Raw genomic sequence first — 14,540 nt, forward strand, 5'->3', positions numbered from 1 at the left:
GTTTGGTCAGCATCACATCAAGGTAATTAAATATGAAGTGAGCACATTTTTATCATGTCCAAAACCCAAAGTCTTTAAAGGCTTTTGGTTTCTTATTAAGAATGCTCGAGAGAATAGGAGGGATTATGAGGGGAGTGAGGCTTTTCTGACAATAGTTATTAGTGCTGTCGGGGTTATGGGAAGATTGAGGAACGCGTAGGCAGAAATGGACTGGTCCAAGGGGCAGGATCCTAGGGGAACAAGGAAGGCGTTCGTTCTGAGAGGCGGGAGGTGTGATAAACAGCCATCCTCCAGGACCCAGAAAATCAAATCAGGGAGAAGTGGGGAGGGGTAGGCCCGTAGGAGGGAGCAATGGGGTCGATAAGGCTTGGGTCCAGCTGGCAAGGCCGCCGTAGACCCAGTCCCTTCTCAGATCAGCGTCCCTCCTCCCTCCGTTCCCGGTCCAGTAGCTCGCCTACGAAAGGATGTCTCTTCCATCCCTCGCCCCTTGATCCACCCTTTATGCCCGTGGTTCGGACGGTCCGAAGCTGTTGCTAGTTCCCGGCACCAGATCCAGGCAGCCAGCCAAAACCTATGACCCAAAGTTACCAGTCCTCTTCCCCAGCAGCTGTCGACGCAGACGCCGCCATGTCTTCTCCGGCTCTTGGCCGGAACCGGAAACACCTTTTGGGAAGTTAGAGGCGGAAAACTAGGGCGGGGCGGGGTAAAAGAAAGCTGGAGCCGTTTCTAGGCAACTGAAGACTCTAGATCCTTTGTGGGGCCGGCTAGCCAAGCGACAGAAGTGCCCTAGAAAGTGCCAATGGGCGGTTCGCATCTGTCACACACCTCTGAGAGCTTTGTCCTTTAAGCTTCTGACCAGTTCCAGGGAGTAAAACTGGTAAGAATGGGGACACAACTAACGAGAGCATCAATGAGGAACGGAGAAAAGTAACGCGGGCAGCTGGGAGGGACCCAGCTAGAGGCCCCGGGACGCCAGCCTGAGCTCGCCTGGGGAGCTTGAAAAGTCTAGGCTGGGGGCAAGTTAAGGGACCTCAGCTCAGGACCAGAGTGGCTGTGCTGGGCAAGCTGAGGGTGTCAGGAACTTGGGAGAGTACAGAAGGAGCGAGTGAGCATCGCTGGTGGAGAGGGGAAAAGGGACACCGGTGTGCTATGTGCACCTAGCCTGGGTGGGGAGGTGGGAGGGGGTCGAGACACTCTTAAGACCTGATCACCTTTCCACCCTGGTCATGTTTTTGAGGCCCTGGTTATTGTGAAAAATAGGAAAAAGCAAGGTTGGTAACATGTATCTTTCTCCCATGTTATGATCCAGGCCTCCCAGATGTGTGCAACTATCCCAGGATCTATAGCTCTTCATCACTGTCTTCTTTCTACCTTCTGAGAGACCCTGAAACCCTTGCCATGGAAAAATATCACGTTTTGGAGATGATTGGAGAAGGCTCTTTTGGGAGAGTATATAAGGGCCGAAAAAAATACAGTGCTCAGGTAGTGAACAAGGATATCTTTTAAATGGGATTTGGTGACCCACTTGTCCAGTAAAATGTTGGGACAGAGGGTTGCACAGTGTGTATTTCTAGACCCTGACTCCAACATACTTCCTAGAATATATAGGCTCAGAAATTTGATTTATTGGAGTCAGATCCCAGCCTTAGAACTAGGGACAAACTACTTAACCATCCCATGCTTCAGTTTCCCCAAACTGTACAATGGGGGAAAAGATTGGTAGGATCTGAGGATTAAATGTGTTTCACACTTAATCACTTAATTCAATGCCTGTCACCTACTGAAGGACAAAAATTATCACTGTCCTTTGTATTACCTAAGAAAAGATAACCCCTTGAAATCTGGTCTTCCATCTTTACATTTTCCTTCTCCTTTCCCCAGATCTCACCTTGAGTCCATTGCTTAGGTCAGAAAACCTCTTCCAGCCGGGCAGTGGTGGTGCATGCCTTTAATCCCAGCACTTGGGAGGCAGAGGCAGGCGGATTTCTAAGTTTTAGGCCAGCCTGGTCTACAGAGTGAGTTCCAGGACAGCCAGGGCTATACAGAGTAACCCTGTCTCGAAAAACAAACAAACAAAAAAACTCATCCAGAGTCCCATCAAAGGAATCTATTTGCCTTTGATAACTAACAGCCATTAACTGTTTCCCTTAGGGATGAAAGCCAGAGTAAATCCATAGTACCCTATACCCTGGGGGAAAGTTGAGGTGGGAGGTATGTGTTCACATTTATACTAAGATTTGGTCAAGAAGTATAAAGTCTTGAATTGTGGAGCTCTAAGATAAAGCTTGAAATATTTGCAGAGAGAGAGAGAGAGAGAGAAAGGGAGAGAGAGCAAGCACCAATGAGTTTTATTGGGGTTACTTAAACAAACAAGTATAAGTGAGGGTTTACTTACAGGAGCAGAAATGACTCACAGACAGCTGTAACACCAAAGCCTGCCCCAGCATGTGTGATAGATATAACTCATGCAAGCCGGACACCTCACACTTACAGCGCTGCTTCGAGGCAGCCTGACAGAATGTAGAGTATCTCGGGCAGCTCAGCCGGTACAAGAGTTTCTTTGCAACTTCTTGATGATGTAGTTAGGCCTTGACTCTTCACTTTACCAATGACAGGTGGTGGCCTTGAAGTTCATCCCCAAACTGGGGCGCTCAGAGAAAGAGCTGAGGAATCTGCAACGAGAGATTGAAATCATGCGGGGTCTGTGGCATCCCAACATTGTGCATATGCTTGACAGCTTTGAGACTGACAAAGAGGTATGTTTTGACGGTATCAGGTTGCCTCTTTCCAAGCCCAAGGACCTCAGGCATCTCTCAACCACATAGTGCATGACTGTTCTGACAGTGGCACGATGCCTTCTCCTCACAGGTGGTGGTGGTGACAGACTATGCTGAGGGAGAACTCTTTCAGATTCTGGAAGATGATGGAAAACTTCCTGAAGACCAGGTATGCTTCCTGGCTCAAATATTCCCACACTGTGGATCTCTCTCAGTGAAGAGCTAAGATTCAAGCTGAGGGCGTCGAGAGTCGATTTATGTGTATGTGTGTGTATGTGCCTGTCTGTCTTTCTCTTTGCAGTGTATGTATGAGAGCATGTTTGTGGATGTGCACATATGTGTAGGTGCATGTGCTCACACATGTGTATGCATGTAGAGTCCAGAGGTTAGGGTTGCTGTCTTCTTCCATTGCTTTCAACTTTTTGAAAGTCGATCTCTTATTGAGCCTGAAGACTATTGATGTTTGACTGGACTGGCTGGCCAGCAAGCTCTAGGGATCTGCTTATCTTTACCCCCTCCCCAAAATGTCAGGGCTATAGATGTTGAGACACCATGCCCAGCTTTTTTTTTTTTTTTTTTTTTTTTGGTTTTTCGAGACAGGGTTTCTCTGTATAGCCCTGGCTGTCCTGGAACTCACTCTGTAGACCAGGCTGGCCTCGAACTCAGAAATCCGCCTGCCTCTGCCTCCCAAGTGCTGGGATTAAAGGCGTGCGCCACCACCGCCAGGCCCCATGCCCAGCTTTTAATGTAGATGCTGAGAACCCAGACTCAAAACCTCATGATTGTGCAATGGGCATTTTACCAGTAGAGCTGTCTTCTCAGCCCTGACCATTCTTTTTTTTTTTATTATCGTTTCATTAATGTGTAAGTACTCTGCTGCATGTATACCTGCAGGCCAGAAGAAGGCATCAGATCTCAATATAGGTGGTTGTAAGCCTCCATGTGATTGCTGGGAATTGAACCCAAGAAGAGCAGCCAGTGCTCTCAGCCATGGAGCCATCTCTCCAGCCTCTGACAATTCTTCTTAAACATGTTTTTTATTCTATTTTATTTTCTGTGTGTATGTGTGGTGAATGTGGGGGGAGATATGTATATGCCTATACATGAAGATAAGAGCACACATATAAGAGGACAACCTGTAGGAGTCAGAACCAGTTATCTCCCTCCACCATGTGGGTCCCAGGGACTGAACTCGGATCATTAGTCTTGGCATCGTGTGCCTTTATCCACTGAGCTGGCTCACCAGCCAGTTTTAAAAGACCCCTGAAAGAGTGCATGACTCTAGCTATATCCACAGGCAGTATAGTGTGGGAGTAAAGTGTTTAAATACTAGAGCCACAATATCTGAGTATAAATCTTGACTTTGCCCCTCACTAGTTGGGTCCCCATAGACAAATTACTCTTATGTCTTTGTGTTTAGTTTCTTTTTTTTTTTTTTTAAAGATTTATTTATTTTATACATGTCGCAGTCTTCAGACACACTAGAAGAGGACATCAGAACCCATGACAGATGGCTGTGAGCCACCATGTGGTTGCTGGGAATTGAATTCAGGACCTCTGGAAGAGCAGTCAGTGCTCTTCACCACTGAGCCATCTCTCCAGCCCATTTTTAATTTCTTTATCAGTAAAATGAAGATGATGATAATATTTACCTTGTAAGGCTATTTGAAGATTAATGGTTTAATTCATCAAAATGATAAATAGCTATTATTAGTGTTGTAGATATCAGTCATGGTTATTATGCCTTTAAGGAAGAAAGGACAGTTTTAGAGTAGTAAGGAAAGCTTACCATTAGGTTAGGATTCACCATTAGGACGAAGAGGCTGGCAGTTGGATTTAGTTGAGGAGTTTCCCTACAATCACCCTAGGGTTTCTTTATACTCTTAACAAGTAGGTGCCCTCCCACCCCAGAGAGCTCATCGCTGTTTTAAGTAGTCACCTTAAACCAGAGCTGTGTAGCTCGGTTGGTAGAGTACTTGCCTAGCATGTATTAAGCTCTGGATTGGATTCCCAGTACACATAAAACTGGACTTGGTGGCATCTACATATAATCTCAGCACTGGTGAGGTAAAGGCAAGGGAATCAGGAGTTCAAGGTTATCCTCAGTTACATAGCAAGTTCAAGGCCAGCCTGGGGTCTATGAGACTCAACCAAACCCAACTAAACAAAAATAGTTATTTTACTGGCTTGTTTGTCTTGTTGGAGGGATCGTGTATCTTGAGAAAAGGAAGTTTCCCTGATTTAAAGCAGTTGATGTGCACAGACCATTCCCTTCATGCCAGGCACCCTTCTGAGCATTGCTTTACATCGTTTTAACTCCATTATCTATACACCAGCCCTGGGTGGTGTGTGCTGTATTTTCACCTTATAGATGGTGACTCTGGGCAGGCATGGAAGAGTTTGCTCATGGTCATGCAGCCAATAAGAGAGATACAACAGATTTTCCTTGAATGAATGAATGAGCAGAGAAAAGGATGAATTGAGGGGAACAAAACCTAAGGAGGTTATAGAAAACTGAGAAGAGAAGAACAAAAAACCAAATCAGCCTCTGCTCTGGAAGACTTTGGCTTGTCCCTGGCTCCATCCGCTGGCTCTGTCCTCTAACCTTTTGTCTCACTTGTCTGACCCCTAGGTTCAGGCCATCGCTGCCCAGTTGGTGTCAGCCCTGTACTATCTGCATTCCCACCGCATCCTACACCGAGACATGAAACCTCAAAACATTCTTCTCGCCAAGGGTGGCGGCATCAAACTCTGTGACTTTGGGTAGGGTTTCTGAGCTTCCATCTGGGCTGCTTCAGGGAGTCCTAGACTCTCCACTGGCTTACGTAAGCCTAATGTTAGAACCAGAGCTGGAGACTGGGGCTTTGGCTGGGCCTTTGGAAATAATTGAAGGTACTGTATCTCCTTTGGTTCAGGTTATCCCATAGCTAACACGTAGTAAATGGCCAGATTTAAACTCATTATGGAACTCACTCTGTAGACCAGGGTGGCCTCGAACTCAGAAATCCACCTGCCTCTGCCTCCCAAGTGCTGGAATTAAAGGCATGCACCACTGCTCAGCTTAATTTTCTTTTTAAAAATATTTTTATAACATTGATTGATTGATTGATTGTAATATGGAGCTGCGGGGACCCATGTGCCATGGATGCTTGCAGAGGTCAGAGGACAACTTGTAGGAGTCATTTCCCCCCCTTCTACCACGTGGGTCCTATGGGTGGAACTCAGGTCATCAGGCATGATGGCAGGTACCTTTACCCCAGAGCCATCTCATCAGCCCCTGTCCCCAGGTATAATTTTCCAGATGTAAGTAGGTCTAGATGACCTTTTTCTCTTGTATGTCCAACCTGTTACCTCTGCAGATTTGCCCGAGCTATGAGCACCAACACCATGGTGCTGACGTCTATCAAAGGCACACCCCTCTATATGTCTCCAGAGCTGGTGGAGGAACGACCGTATGACCACACAGCAGACCTCTGGTCTGTAGGCTGCATCCTGTATGAGCTGGCTGTAGGCACGCCTCCCTTCTACACCACCAGCATCTTTCAACTGGTTAACCTCATTCTCAAGGACCCTGTGCGCTGGCCCTCCAACATTAGTTCCTGCTTCAAGGTAATGAGAGGTAAAGGGGGGATGACTTCTCTATCAGGAACCTGCCCATCTCTATTCCTACCCCTTTTCCAAAACCTTTTCCCAAAGTTGGTGCAGACCAAGCAGCCTTGCTTTGTCTACTGCAGGTACATAGTCCCGGGAGGTTGCTCTAAGCGTCTGCTCTAAGGCCTGACAGGTCTAAGGATGGTAGCCCCTGCAACCTATGTGGGCAGGCTGTACTTTACCACAGTAGGAGGTCATTTCAAGCCACCAAGAGAGAAGAACTAGGCTGTTACATTTCCCTAGTCCCTCTGATCCCCTATCAGAGACAGTATCAGATGCAATCCAGGTGTTCCCATGCTCTCTTTAGTGCTCTGCAGTGGCTAACATGGCTGGCGATGAGGGGTGGGTGACAGGAAGTGGTACCCTACTCTTCATAGCTACATCCCAGCAGGTTGGTGGGGGAGGAAAGAGGAGCTTATGCTCGTCTCATTTCATATCTAGGGCAAGGCTGTGGGCCTCAGCGGGATCTGAGTACAGGTGTCTCCCAGAATGCAATCTCACACATGTTTCCTTTGGCTTATCTAGGATGAAAGGAGACATGTTTTCCCTTACCTTAGACAGTTGGGGATGGTCAGATAATTTTCAAACAAGTTAACTAAAGGAGCTTTAAATGTGGGAAGTACACCTAGACCATTCGTTCCTCCTCAGGCAGCTTTGCAGGAGCCTTCAGTGACGGCTGCAGTTCCTCCAGTCACCACGAGTTAGCAGGGTGCTCACAGCCTTTGAGCAACCTCTCTTCTGTTTTGGTTCCTTTAAGTAGTTTTACTTTTATTTAAGTGTGTGTGTATTAGGGCAGGTGCCCTAGGAGGCTACAGGTGTCAGACTCCTGGTGCTGGAGTTACAGGCAGTTGTGAGCTGTTCAATGTGGGTGCTGGGAACCAAACTCACACCCTGTAGAAGAAGAGCAGTGAGTGACTCCGAGCACCGAGCTGTCTCTCCAGCTCCTACCTTCTGTTCTTGTTTCAGATCTAATCAAGGGTTTCATCCTAACAGATAGACCCTTTCTGTCCCTCCCTGATCTGAAAATTCACTGAAAGATTTCTGTGTTTGAGTGTTCCCAAATACATCCTTGAACCATCGCTTGTTTGTGTTTGTGTATGTGTTTAACTGTACATACATGCATCTGTTCACACCCATCCACAGACCGTCCATGGCTATGGATGTTTGCTTTCTAAAACTGACTGTTCAAGTCCAGATTTCTCTCCCTACTCCACAGAGTTGGTAACATGGAGATTCGTTTTTGCTCGTGGATTATAGAATGTCTGTGACTAGCAGTCATGGCTCCCTAGGAGATGACGGCAGTGGTCTGCCTGGGATCCTGAGGGAGCGTTGTTAAGGTTGTGTTTGAGCTGCGTTAAGAATGGACGCATGAGTCTGCTCATGAGTACTGCTGAGAGGTTAGGGAGAGCCTGGAGGGAAGGGATGGTAACGTTTGATTTCTCTCTACAGAACTTCTTACAGGGGCTGCTCACCAAGGACCCCCAGCAGCGTCTGTCCTGGCCAGACCTCTTACATCACCCCTTTATTGCCGGCCGTGTCACCAGTGAGTCATCAGGGTTCCCGACTTCTTCCCTCCTCGCTCTCTGGATGCCATACTTCTTTCTTCCCTCAACTTGGACTTTTTCCTCCTTAAGCCTTTATCACTCCTGATTTTTATCAAAATGGCCTCTTCCCACAGAGCCCTAGAGACACTGATGCTGTCCCTTGCCAAGTAGACTTGATAGTTGCAACCCCAGAAAAATCACGTCTTCTCTTCCCTCTATGCAGTAATAACTGAACCAGCAGGCTCTGATTTGGGCACCCCATTCACTAGTCGCCTACCCCCAGAACTTCAGGTCCTAAAGGATGAGCAGGCTCATCGGCTGGCACCCAAGGGTAACCAGTCTCGCATCCTGCGCCAGGCCTGTAAACGCATGGCTGAAGAAGCCAAGCACAAGGTGTGTGGGTCTGAGGAAAATATATACCATGAGCAGGCTATTGATTTGGGGGTTGGGGGTGGCCGGAGAAAGATGCAACTTTTAGGGAATCAGCAACAAGCTAGGACGAGCTCAAGTAGTTCAATGGTTCTCTTGTCTCCTACCCACATCGTGTAGGAGGACCCGAATGCAGGATCTACCCTTGAACAAGAAGAGAGGCTCAGCAAGGTGACACTCAGCACAGCCCTTGTGCCTGGGCTAAAGGCCACTCCTCAGGAATCAAGCCTGTTGGCTGGTATATTGGCCTCAGAAATGAAGAACAACTGGGAAGACTGGGGGGCTGGAGAAGCCCCCCCTACACCTCGGTGAGAAGGGTAAAGCAGCTTGTGTGTATGCATGTGTGGGATTTTCAGCAGAACTCTGGCAATCATAGTAAATGTAAAATGTCTCTGTCATCAGCCATGGCCTAATATAGGTAGGGTTTTGGGAGGGTGAGTCCTAGGTCCTCGGGTTCTAAATCTTTCTGGTTTGGTTTTTTCTTTTAGCTTTATTTTATGTGCATGGGTGTTTTGCCTGTATGTATGTCTGTATATCACATGGGTAGAGTGTTTTTAGAGGCCAGAATAGGGCATTAGATCCCCTAGGACTGTAATTATAGACAGTTGTGAGCTACCATGTAGGTGCTGAGAATCCAATTGGACCATCTGGAAGAGCAGCTAGTGCTCTTAACCACTGAGCCGTTTCTCCAGCCCCTCTAATTATTTCTTTTCTTTCTTTCTTTTTTTTTTAAAGATTTATTTATTTTATGTATATGAGCACACCTTCACTCTCTTCAGACACACCAGAAGATGATACCAAATCCCATTACAGATGGTTGTGAGCTACCATGTGGTTGTTGGGAATTGAACCAACAGGACCTCTGGAAGAGTAGTCAGTGCTCTTAACTACTGAGCCATCTCTCCAGCCCTTAATTATTTCTTGATTCAGGAAACTTGAGGATTTTGTCTCTATGTCTCAATTGTAATTTGAAAGAATAAGGACCATTTCTGTCCAAAAGGAAGATTCATTGAATAGAAAGTCATAGAATAAAAAACCAAATCTGTTCAAGAGTGGCTCAGACTGGGAGGGCAGTCAATAATCTATGTGTGGATGTTAACACATACTGTACTGACCACATCCCATAACACCCCCTCTCCCGAGAAACACCCTCTAGCCATGACTGGTTCCTCCTGGCCCTTTCCTGAGCCTGGAGGGAAGTCCAAGGCAATGAGCCTTAAGCCTCACAGGTCCGGAAGTCGTCTTACTCCTTGTTTTGGCAGGGAAACCCACATCACCTTGGAGTGTGAACAAGCCTTCCCAGAGCTGAGGCCAGAGATGATGGGCCGGCAGAGCACCGATGCAGTGGATCCTGAAAATGAGGTGAGGCATTAGGTCTAGATGCATGATGTTTAGAGCAATATGAGCAGTAAGTATAAACTCCCTTGGTGTTGAAGATAGCCTTATTCACATGTAGTTCTCAGAAATTAGAATGTACAGATAAAATTGGAGGCTCTAAGGTAGATGTTAGCACATTCCCTATAGTTCCGGGTTTTTTGAGAGGGTGAGAGAAGAGAATCTCCTGAGCCTAGGAATATCCAGCTAGCCTGGGCTACATAATAAAACCTTATTTTAAAAGAAAACAAAAAAAAAAAAACCATAAATACGAATGAAAGTCTTTGTTGAACCATATTGCACTTCCAAAGATGGCTCCCATTACTAATCTGTCTCCTTTCAAGCTTCAAGCTTTCTGACTGTCACATACATGTACATACATGTACGTGTGCAGTTTGGCTGTCTCTACATTATCCTGTGTGTGTTGCCTTACATTGTACTTCTGTTACCATATGATCTATTTTAGACCTTGATTCTATATCATAGCATATATTTCTTCTTCAAACTTTTGTGTCTATTGTAGAGTTGTAATTTTATTTATTTATTTATTATTTTTTTAAATGAGTACACTGTAGCTGTCTTCAGACCCACTAGAAGAGGGTGTCAGATTTCATTGTGGGTGATTGTGAGCCACCATGTGGTTGCTGGGATTTGAACTCACAACTTTGGAAGAGTAGCCGGTGCTTTTACCTGCTGAGCCATCTCACCAGCCCGAGTTCTAATTTTTATATTTTGATATAATTTCAACTTGTATCATGGAGCTGGAAAAGTGACTCAACAGTTAAGAGCATTTGGTTTCACAGAAGCCCCTGGTTCAATTCCTACTACCCATGTGGTAGCTGGCTCACAATCATCCACAATTCCAGCTCCAAGAAATCCAATACCTTCTCTTACCTCCTCAGGCATCAGGCATGTGCATGGTGTATAGACATACATGCAAGCAAACACTCACATTAAAAGACAATAATAATAATGATGAGACTATATAGAATTCTTTTATATCCTTACCCTTATCTCTGTCTACCTTGTGCTGCCAAAACAGAATATCAGAGACTAAGTAATTTATAATGAACAGAAATTTATTTCTCAAAGTTCTGAGGCTAGGCGGCCTGAAATGAACATGCTGGCAGGTTCATTCTCTTGCTTCTAAGATGCCTTTAGTGCCACATCCTTTGTAGAAGAAGAATGCTAGTTTCCAGGTACAGAATGTCAAAAGAGATAGGGTCTCACTGTGTAGCCCAGGCTGGCCTTGAATTCAGAGGCTTCTTATTTCAGCCTCCAGAACGCTGGGTTTATAGGTGTAGGCCTCCAGGCCCAGCTCTAGAAACAATTTTTCTTAAAAATCGTTATGGTGTTTTATGTCCATGTTTTGCCTGCATGTATGTTTGTGTACCACATACATGTATGTTGCCTATGAAGGCCACAAGAAGAGCATTGGATCCCCTGGAACTAGAGTTACAGATAGTTTTGAAGCACCATGCAGGAATTGAACCCAGTTCCTCTTGAAGAGCATCTAGTAGTGTTCTTTACCACTTAGCCATAGATCTGGGCCCTGGAAATCATTTTTATAGCAGCATTAATCAGTTTGTGGTGTTGGAGTTCATGGCCAACAAAATAAAACAAAAAAACCCTCCCCTTAGGGTCCACCTCCCTGTCACCATTTTGTCCTATTTGCTGTGTGACTGTCCCTGAATAGGTGGACACACTGTCTTCTATAATCAGTTTGAGGCAATCTGCAGACATGTTTGCATGGCTTGAAATACTCGGTGCATATTTCCTAAGAATAAAGTCATTCCCTTAAATGATCACAGAGATTTCACAGTGAACCAGGGGTGACAGCTGGCTTTAAACCTAGCACTTGGGCAGCAGAGGCAGGCAGATCTCTATGAGTTCAAGACCATCCTGATCTACATAGAGAGTTTCAGGACAGCCAGGGCTACATAGAGAAACTGTATCAAAAATTAAAAAAAAAAAAAAAATAGAAGAAATGTCACATTAATACCATACTGTTATTGTAACAACAGTAGATGAGTAAACCAATTATTCTCTATATTCACATTCTTCCTGTTGCTCCAATATGCACTTGATTCAATTTTTTTTTCCCTCTTGAGGGTTAGAGAGATGGTTCAGCAATTAAGAGCAATGGCTGCTCCTCGAAGAGGACTGGGATCTGGTTCCCATCACCCACGTGTTACCGTACCTTAATCCCAATCTCAGGGGATGGGATATCTCCTGGCTTCTGCTGGCATGAGGAATGTACAACAGTGTAATTGTATACACAGGCAGAGCACCCACACCTAAAATAATCAAATAGTAAAAATGTTTTCCTAGACTAATAAGCTCACAGTTGTAGAGACTCAGGAGGAAGGTTCAGCTCTAGGGAGGGTGGCATTGCTGATGACCTCACCACAGCAGGGGCCATGGAAGATAGATTACATCTCAACCTAGAAGCCGGAGATGCTGGGTGAGGCCAGCTCCAAGGTTTTATAATAATCTTCCTTTGAGCCAGGTGGTGGTGACACACACCTTTAATCCTGGCACTAGGGAGGCAGAGGCAGGCTGATCAAAGCCAGACTAGTCTACAGAGGGAGCTGCAGGGCAGTCAGGGCTACACAGAAACTGGGTCTTGAAAACCAAAACCGGACCAAACTAACCCCCGCACCCCCTACAAAACAAAAACAAAAACAAACGAACTTCGAAACCTATCCAGGGTTCCAGGAAAAATACTTTGCTCCTGTCTGGGTATTTGCTCAGTGGGTGAGAGTGCATGCTGCTTGCCTCTTGCCTTGGATATACAAGGCTTTCCATTCAGACCCTGCTACAGAGCGGAGGGTGCAGGGAAGGGAGATCTTAATGCCTTCTACATGGTGGTATCCACTCACCTTCCACTAGGCTTCGTCTCTTGAAGGTCTCAGCATCTCTAGATGCCACCATGCCGAGACTAGGACTTTAAAACTTGAACCTTTGGGAGAAGTATGCCCAGCCAGAACAATACCCAAGCAAGTTATTTTGTGGTGTTCTTCAAATTGTTTTTTCATGATTATGTTCAGCCTATATAGGAATCCAATACAAGGTACATTCTTTTTTTTTTTTTAATTTATTTATTTAGTATATATAAGTACACTGTAGCTGTCGTCAGACACACCAGAAGGGGGCATCAGATCTCATTAGGGGTGGTTATGAGCCACCATGTGGTTGCTGGGATTTGAACTCAGGACCTTCAGAAGAGCAGTCAGTGAGTGCTCTTATCTACTGAGCCATCTCGCCAGCCCCAAGGTACATTCTTAAGTCCTATGATCTATCAATGACTTCCTAGTTCCTAATAGAGACAGACCATGGTTTGTCATTCCCTGCCCAACTGGCTTCTTAATGTTTTATCATTATCAGATATAGTCACAGACACCTTTCTAGATAGCTCTTTAGGCACATACCCCAGTGCTCCACAAAGGACTTTTCAAGGCCCCATAAATACTGCCCATTGCATCTTTTTTGACAGTGTCTGAAGATACACACCTACGCTGAGGCAGCCACTGGCTGCTTATTGTTATTTCATAAGCCCCCCAGTTACTAATTTCGGGTTGAGCGCTATGACCTCAGCACTTACTCTTCTTGACCTCTTCCCCTCCCAATGTCCAGGACCCAGACAGTGATGATGAGTGGCAACGCTTACTAGAGACTAAGGAGCCTATGCCTGTGCAGCTGAAGTCCCCCCTCACCCTGCTGTGCAATCCTGACTTCTGCCAGCGCATCCAGAGTCAGCTGCGTGGGACTGGCGAGCAGGTAACAAGCAGAAGATGTCAGAGCTGACATCTCCCCGTAAGGAGACAGAGGGGCTGTCCTTTTCCAGTTGTTTCAAGAAGGTTAGAATGTAAGTGTATATGCCTCTGAAAAAATAGCTAGCCATGTTATCACTCACTTTCATATGATTATGTTTAGCCTGTGCATGAATCCTACACAGTTCTCTTTGTGAAGGGAAACTATGTGTTTAGAATGGGGGTCAGTGAACTTTTTCATACCAAGTACTGTAGGCTTCATGAGCTAAGAGGCAAAAATGGAGGTTCTTTAGTACTTACAAAGTGAGAACAACCATAGTTTCATAAAATTATCATTGATAAAGCTAAAATATAATTACCCCAGTATACAGTATTTTATACTACAGATATATAATGGGATGACTGAGTTTTGGGTTTTTATTTGTTTGTTTGTTTTTTAGAAGCAACATTTTAATTAGCATTAAAAGTTAGGCTAACACTGATACACTGATACATATGACAAGTGGAGTAACAAAGGGGAAATAAAGAGAAGCCATACTTTCCCAAGTTTCTGGGAGGGAAGAGCACTGTTTTGGAGAAGCAAAGATGGGAGAAGGAGCCTAACTTAGGCTCATCGTTATTTTAACTTGACCCCTAGGGCTGGAGAGGGGGCTCAGCAGTTAAGTGCACTGGCTGTTTGGACAGAGAACCTGGGTTCAATTCCCAGCACCCACAAAGCAGATCACAATTGCTGGTAATTCTAATTGCAAGGGATCTGATATCCTTTTCTGACCTCCAAGAGTAGCAGGCACACAAGTGGTACACAGGCTCATATGCAGGCAAACACTCATACACATGAAATAAAAATAAGTTTTAAAAACACTTCATTTAATTTGAAACCCACTTTGATGAGTGCTAAACACTTTTAAATGCTTTATTTTGTCCATTTGTTCGTCTTTAGACTTTTTGGGGTTTTTTTTGTTTGTTTGTTTGTTTTGGTTTTTTTTTTTTTT

The 14,540-nt window shown here is 45.3% G+C and overlaps 2 protein-coding genes across 5 annotated transcripts in view; one reads left to right on the forward strand and one right to left on the reverse strand.

Moving 5' to 3' along the window:
* Positions 1 to 709, reverse strand: part of Rnf25 (ring finger protein 25) — a 7,587-nt gene extending 6,878 nt beyond the window's left edge. For both annotated transcript variants that reach the window (XM_031367969.1, XM_031367968.1), the window contains exon 1: positions 589 to 709. In XM_031367969.1, coding sequence (XP_031223829.1) covers positions 589 to 629 — 41 coding nt within the window. In that variant the 5' untranslated portion in view covers positions 630 to 709. The remainder of the gene's footprint in view (positions 1 to 588) is intronic.
* Positions 1 to 14,540, forward strand: part of Stk36 (serine/threonine kinase 36) — a 32,911-nt gene continuing 18,371 nt past the window's right edge. The window contains exons 1-12 of one of the 3 annotated variants that reach the window (XM_031367944.1): positions 1 to 22; positions 608 to 877; positions 1,310 to 1,482; positions 2,616 to 2,756; positions 2,869 to 2,946; positions 5,410 to 5,540; positions 6,137 to 6,386; positions 7,878 to 7,971; positions 8,196 to 8,365; positions 8,522 to 8,709; positions 9,664 to 9,763; positions 13,412 to 13,555. In XM_031367944.1, the coding sequence (XP_031223804.1) occupies positions 1,399 to 1,482; positions 2,616 to 2,756; positions 2,869 to 2,946; positions 5,410 to 5,540; positions 6,137 to 6,386; positions 7,878 to 7,971; positions 8,196 to 8,365; positions 8,522 to 8,709; positions 9,664 to 9,763; positions 13,412 to 13,555 (1,380 nt within the window). In that variant the 5' untranslated portion in view covers positions 1 to 22; positions 608 to 877; positions 1,310 to 1,398. Of the gene's footprint in view, positions 23 to 591; positions 878 to 1,309; positions 1,483 to 2,615; positions 2,757 to 2,868; positions 2,947 to 5,409; positions 5,541 to 6,136; positions 6,387 to 7,877; positions 7,972 to 8,195; positions 8,366 to 8,521; positions 8,710 to 9,663; positions 9,764 to 13,411; positions 13,556 to 14,540 lie in introns of those variants that run through there. The other 2 variants (XM_031367946.1, XM_031367945.1) reach the window with 2 other exon arrangements.

This window comes from Mastomys coucha, unplaced genomic scaffold (genome assembly GCF_008632895.1).
Source record: "Mastomys coucha isolate ucsf_1 unplaced genomic scaffold, UCSF_Mcou_1 pScaffold14, whole genome shotgun sequence".
Lineage (NCBI taxonomy): Eukaryota > Metazoa > Chordata > Mammalia > Rodentia > Muridae > Mastomys > Mastomys coucha.